This window comes from Puccinia triticina, chromosome 9A (assembly GCF_026914185.1).
Source record: "Puccinia triticina chromosome 9A, complete sequence".
Lineage (NCBI taxonomy): Eukaryota > Fungi > Basidiomycota > Pucciniomycetes > Pucciniales > Pucciniaceae > Puccinia > Puccinia triticina.
Window position 1 is genome coordinate 6,716,848 of NC_070566.1, and position 6,437 is coordinate 6,723,284.

A 6,437-nucleotide genomic window follows, 5' to 3' on the forward strand; every position below is an offset into this window, starting at 1 on the left:
TTAAGCGAAAGGGTCAAAGTCGGCCAACGAAGCGGTGATATTAGAGTTCTGATGAGAGGAATTAGGATTTTGAGAGGGTTTGATAGGCGCGATAACGTTCCAAGAGGGTTGCTGGGTTTGGGTAGAGGAAGCGAAGGATCCATAGGGGACGTTACCAATGTAGGAGGATGTCTGAGGGACGAGCGCGGGTAGGCCGATGAAGGGGGAGGATTGCTGCGTAGTGGAAGAAGAGGATGGGGTAGGAATAGGAAGAAAACCGGATGAGATCGAGTGGGGCCGCTGGACGGTGGTAGAGGAGTCACGTCTTGAGCCATCAGACGTCGCCCCAGAAGAGTTGGTGTCGAAGATGCTCGGATACGACTTCAGGTTGGTGGTTGACCGACTCGGATTGAGCTCATTGAGCCCGGCCGGCGTCAGGGATTTCCTCGTTTCTATGGTCGGTACCGGGTTTGAATGGTGGCGGTTGAGCGGTATCCCACTGCTCGATCGCCCGCCCATATTAAAGCTTCCCATTGGGTCGTCATTGCCAAAGCCCCAGCCACTGTTCCCCGATGGACTTGTGGGTGCGGCGTCTTGTTGGATAGAAGGATTGGTTCTCGAAGATGATGCCCAAGTCTTGGAGCCCTTGACTAGATTCTCAAAGTCGACTGCCTCGTTGGGCAAATTAGACCCAAGCTTGTGATTACTAAGACTGGGTTGGCTAGTATTCCGAGCCGTCGTCTCTTCTAATCTTCTGGCTTCAACCAAATGTCGTGTATGCTCCTGTCTTACTCGATTGGACAATTGTTCGATTGAATTCATGAAGCGATTGAATTGGTCGATGTTCAACAAAGGGCCGATTGACATCGCCCAGAGTTGAGGTAAGATCAAGGTGGCAATCGCGTTTAATTCCACCTTCTTTCCCATCTCCTCATGGACTGCTAAGGTGGCGATCATCACCGCTGGCTCCTTGGTCTTGATCCTTGCCAATAGCGGCACTAGTTTTTCGGTCAGTGTATATTTATCAAGGATCTTGACCATCGAATGAAAACATATTAACGTGTTTACTTTGACCGAAAGTAAGGTAGTTTTGGAAAATACCATCTGATCACTAGTGTCAGTTTTGAGTCACAGCCTGATTGGTAAAAATAAATGTGAAAAGAGGCAAGACTGAACTGTGACTTTAGGAAACAGGACTTGTTTCACATGCGTGTACTTACCCGCCAAGGAACAGAATTCAGCAAAAAAGATTGACACCATTATGGGGAGAAAAAATAGTTGGCAACTAACCTCGAGCGTTTCACAAAGCCCGGGGATAACTTTCAAGGCTTTTTCCTGTAGGGATGGCATATCGGATTCTAACGCGACATAAATCAGGGGCATCACATCTTCTCGAAAGACTTGAGGGGTCGCCTTAGATTGGAAGACCGATAAGTTGTCCAATAAGATCAAGATACTCTGAGGGGGATCTTTGATCGAAAATAATCGGGTAAGATGCGGTAGCAATTCGGTACGGAATTCTTCCTGATCACAATGATAATGATCGGGTAAGATTGCGTGTGAGGGAGTGAGATGAGAAAGAGAAAAGAAGAAAAAAAAACCCTTACGCTCTCCATCTGTTGTGCAATAAAGAAGATGTTGGGCAACAAGAAGGGCAGTAGAACATGTTTCCGACATTCTTCGATCAAGGAGGGTAAGATTTTCTGTTTGACGACTTTTTGAGAGAATTGAGGCAAGATTCTGAGGAGGCCTTTCATGAACTGAACGTGCTCTTCATTTTGTTTAGAGTTGAAAGTATCGCGATCTAGGAAGGCTAGTGTTGAGACCAGTAGGTTACTGCTGAAGTAGCGTGAATTCAGGAATCCTGAGGCGGCTAATCGAGTCGATGGAGTTCGAGTGATTAGTTGTGAGAGGACTTCTGTGAATTTGTTCAACCAATATTGTGAGTTACAAAACGTTTAAAAGCAAAAGCACTTCGAAAATATATCAAGAATCACTCAAACAAAAGCGATCATAATTTAAAAAAAAAGAAGAGTGGGGTTTTCAATTTATTATATCGCTTTCTTTACCTTGTACATCATCGGGTACCCGGCTCCAAGCGGTTCTCAAGACTCCAAGGTTCTCGACATTCTTTCTGATCCGATCGAGGCTATGGTGATTTTGGAATGGCGGGCCACTACGGGTGTGAATGGAGTGTAGGATACAGCCTAGACTGTACATGTCATTACTCGTCGAAAGATGCTCATCAAGACAGTATTCCGGTGCCAGATAGTCAAAGTTTCGCTGGACCGAATCTGGCAAGCGGTGGTCGTATTCAGGGAAGAGCCATTTGGAATCATGTCCATCGGGTTGTTTGAGGTAGGTCGATAGCCCAAAGCCTGAGATCTTCCAATCACCCTGTTATCAAATCTCCTGGTCAATATCGTCTCTTGTTGCCAAGATTCTTGTTGTTGTTTTTTTCCCGCTCACTTTTGCGTTGATTATGATTGCATTGGGTGTGAGGTTGCAGTGCACTAACTTGGCTGATTCATGCAAGAACTGGAGACCCTTGCCGATCTGTAGCAGGCCTCTTTGAGTCTTAATCGTCGGAAACAGGCATCAATTTAAGCTTGTGGATTGGATCATCTAACAAGATCATCATGATCACCAACTTCGACTTCATCCAATTCGAGGTTTATCTGAGGGTGGTTTCGAGTTGGGTGATTGAGGCTGGATCGACGGTCGGATTGTTCGATGCCATCTTTCAAACAGCCAGTGATTGGTTCGGTTGCGAAGACCATACTTGTCCTGGATCAATTCGATGTTGAACTAATTAAATTTTTGTTAAGCAACTCATAGGGTGTGAGCTAAATATCTCTGCTTGCCTGGTTTCTTCTAACGGTTCGACGACCTCGAGGATACATGGATGGCGTAAACGAGATAGGGAAGAGACCTTTGGAAATGATGATCGGTGTGAGTTGATAATTGATGTTGACAATGTTTTTGGGGGGACTGACCTCTTTCTTCAAGATCTCCACTACTTTTTCTAGTGGGGTCTTGGGTTGATTTGGGTTGTTTCCGCTGCTGCTGCTATTGCTAAGATTTTCGTTGGCCCAGCTGTTGGCGGCATTGACAAGTGAGGGCAGTGATGAGAGTGAGGATGATGGAGATGAGTCTAGTCTTTTCTCTGCCGTCCAGATGCTAACGAGTTTGTTGGTACTGTTATGTGTGGCCCTGTTGTTAAATTTCAACAGTCAGTTGCTTGCACTCTATTGATTTTACAACTAAAGAGACAAACCGCTGCACAGTCCACAAGCCTATTCGAGTGGGGGGGGACCAATTCGCAGCTAATGAGTTGGTGGGTTCGTTTGCGGTTTGGGTAGTTAGTGTCGTTGCCGTTGCTGTTGCTGGGTTGTTGATGGGGGTGTAGTTTGATGAGATGTTTGATCGATCCAGGAAGGATGCTGCTGCCTTGAGGTAGTAGTCCATCGTCGTTGTTCTTGCTGCAGGATGGTCTTCCAAGTCCGAGAAAATCACCACTCCACTTCAGCTTACATAAGCAGCTTTGAAACAACTCAGTGCCACATCCATGGATGACGAGCATTTCCACCGCGGGCCCTAAATCGGGGCCCTACACCACGGCAGTCCACCGACGTCGGGTTACCGATCGTTTTTGCGGGCGGTCTGACCCTCCCCGACCCCGCCAAACCTTGTTGGTTGCCGCCGTCGTGCTGCCGAGGTTTGCAGCCACCCTGTCGGCCAGCCGACAAAGGCTGTCGCATGTCCGACCGCCAGCAGGGGCAGGCCGTCGTCGTCCCGACCCTCGTGAGATACTTCCTACCTATCCCTGAGATATCGCGAGGGAGCGTCCCGCGGTCGGCCTGCCCCGTCCTCGGCGTCACCCCGCCCCATGGGATGGGCAGGCAGCCGTCAGAGGACCCAGGCACGCGCGGCCAGAGGGCACGCACAAAAATGTATGAATGTTTCAAGCCACTTTGGCTCACAACCAAACATGATAAATGTATTCTGAAAAGATGGGCACATGTATGCTTAAAGGGAGAATAATGTACCACTAATTTCTCCTCAAAATGTGGTAAAAGTTGGCAAGAAAAGCCAAAAATATCTTTTAAAAATGTATGAATCCCACGATTTTTGAATTGATTTTCGTGCGTGCCCTCTGGCCGCGCGTGCCTGGGTCCTGCCGTCAGGCCACCATCCCGAGGGGCCTGTTCACACGGCTGTGAGATGGGGACCTGCGGTCAGGGTGCCCAGGGTTTGCTGTCAAGACAACCTGCCAGCTTGACCGGATGGGGGAGCGGATCGGTCGAGCGGCTCGACCGATCCGCTGTCCGAGGATTATAGGACGGATGGGGGAACTGCTCGACTAATCCGGGGTCCAAGGATTAGAGGACCGTTCACTCATGTCCGACGGACTACCGGAGCATGCCATACTGCTCAACCGTCCGGATTACTTGCAGCCAAACGTTTGGTCAGACAGATAATCAATTCATAGCTAGTGACCATGTTTATATACAAGAGAGCAACCCCTGTCAAATAACAGGGTGGGACAAGAGAGATAAAGAAAGGACCCCGGATGGGGACCTGAGTCGTGTGATATAGAGGCATACAACAAGAAGGAAAGAGAGAGATATAACACCCCAACATTTGGTTGGGGTAACAGACAGGCGCAGTTCGGACGGACGACTTAAGCAACATGCGGATGGGGACATGAGTCATGTAGAGGCATAACAACGAGTAGGAAAGACGGTGACAGACAGGTGCAGTTCAGACAATATGAGCAATATGTCGGCGAGGGAGTTAAGCGGCGGGTGTGCGGTTCGACCTCAGCCGCAACCTCATCAGGGGTTGGGAGCTTGAATCCTTAGGATTCACAACATTGTAGATTGTACCTTGACCGTGCGGCGGTTGATCCACAGCTGCTTGTTTGTTGCTGGTGCGGCCTCGTGGGCACGGGTGAGCGCTCTCTCGGAGATGAGTGGAGCCTCAGGAGGTGAAGATGAGGGAAGATGAAGGGGAGGAGACAAGGGAGGGAGCAAACCAGGGGGACATAAATTATAAATTCCTGATCAAAGGGGGAAAAAAGTGGGTGCTGCGGACTGCTTTGATTAAATTTCCCAGCAGCTGACCATGCAAGGCTTCATGGTCAGCTGGTCAATGACCAAGCGGCTGTCCTTAGGGACTCTTACGGTTGGGCTGCCAGCTTGCATGCTGGGCAGCTGACCAACAGCCTGTGAGATTGTCGGGCTGCCGACAATCTTGGGCGTTGGTTACCCGGCGGGTGACCGTCAAAGGCCTGGGAAACACCTGGTGGCAGTCTGCCGGGTGCGGACCTGGTCAGCCAGTGGGCAGCAGACCGTCCGGTCGAGCCAGCAAATGTCCGTCCGGCAACTGACCGGCAGACCGGCGGTGGATTGACCTTGGTCAAGCCACCGTGGGTCCTGCTGGCAACACCCGGGCAGACAGGCGGCGGATTGACCGAAGTCAGTCCGCCGTACCTCTTGACGTCAAGAGGTACCGCGGACTGACTGTCTCAACACCCCAACGACGGGCTGCCCTGTTTTCACATGGTAGCCTGACGTGGGCCCCTTTGTTGTCGGGTTGTTGGTCCGAGGGAGCCGAAATCGTTACCACCTCAACCCGACCCACCGCGGCAAACTTACGCGAAGCGCCTCCACCGGAGGGTCTTATGCGGTATCGGTGATTTAGGACTGAGAGCAAAGGCCAAAAACACTGATTTTGATGAATGTTCCCATAGCTCCTTCACCTCCGAGGATCTCCACAATGTTTTTGGATCAGATGAAATATCAACATCTTGTCTAATTTTTGATGCATCAATATCATCATGAGTCCTCCTGCCTCACTCACATTGATCCATCAAAGATGGTGGATGGCAAAAGCCAACCCGGAGACTGTTAAAACAGCATTTTTAGTGCAAATCCATACACTTGCCTCAAGGAAACAAAATGACAGGTATTCAGGACTCACTGCTCTGATAGATCTGAGAATGTCACAAACTGCAGGATGCGTGTGGGAACATGCATTTTTGGCCATTCACTCCAAATCCCGAGGGAGCCAGTTGGAAAAACAGTGATCAATCATCTGTTCTAGCCAGGAATTTTTTTTTTTGTGTTTACATCCCCTGTATCTCAAGTTTGGCAAGGAGAAAAATACACCAGAAGGTGGCTGGAGATAGCCACGCTTCTGATGAGTCTTAGTGAAAATGTACGGGGTGATCATAAAAACACACCACCGTACAAGGACCTTAGCACAAAAAGGCAAGGATTTGGGGCATAACTCTCGGGCCAAAATCACCTGTAAGGCATAATTCCCTCCCAGAGGAGGCCTTCAGCCTCCCTCGGGAGGGACTTAGTTAGGTTAGCCACTGCGGGCGCTATTTGCGTCAAAAATTTACGGCTGTCCCTAAATATCATCCTTGAGTCCCTACATGTAGGGACTCC

The 6,437-nt window shown here is 49.4% G+C and overlaps 1 protein-coding gene across 1 annotated transcript; it reads right to left on the reverse strand.

Moving 5' to 3' along the window:
• On the reverse strand, positions 1-3,447 carry PtA15_9A684 (uncharacterized protein; the record flags this gene model as incomplete). The annotated part of the gene is made up of 10 exons (XM_053172919.1): positions 1-1,083; positions 1,156-1,194; positions 1,270-1,503; positions 1,587-1,897; positions 2,049-2,376; positions 2,449-2,556; positions 2,631-2,766; positions 2,844-2,911; positions 2,976-3,192; positions 3,257-3,447. 10 exons carry the CDS (start codon positions 3,445-3,447, stop codon positions 1-3), a joined length of 2,715 nt encoding a protein of 904 aa, XP_053024112.1.
• Between the last annotated feature and the right edge of the window lie 2,990 nt (positions 3,448-6,437).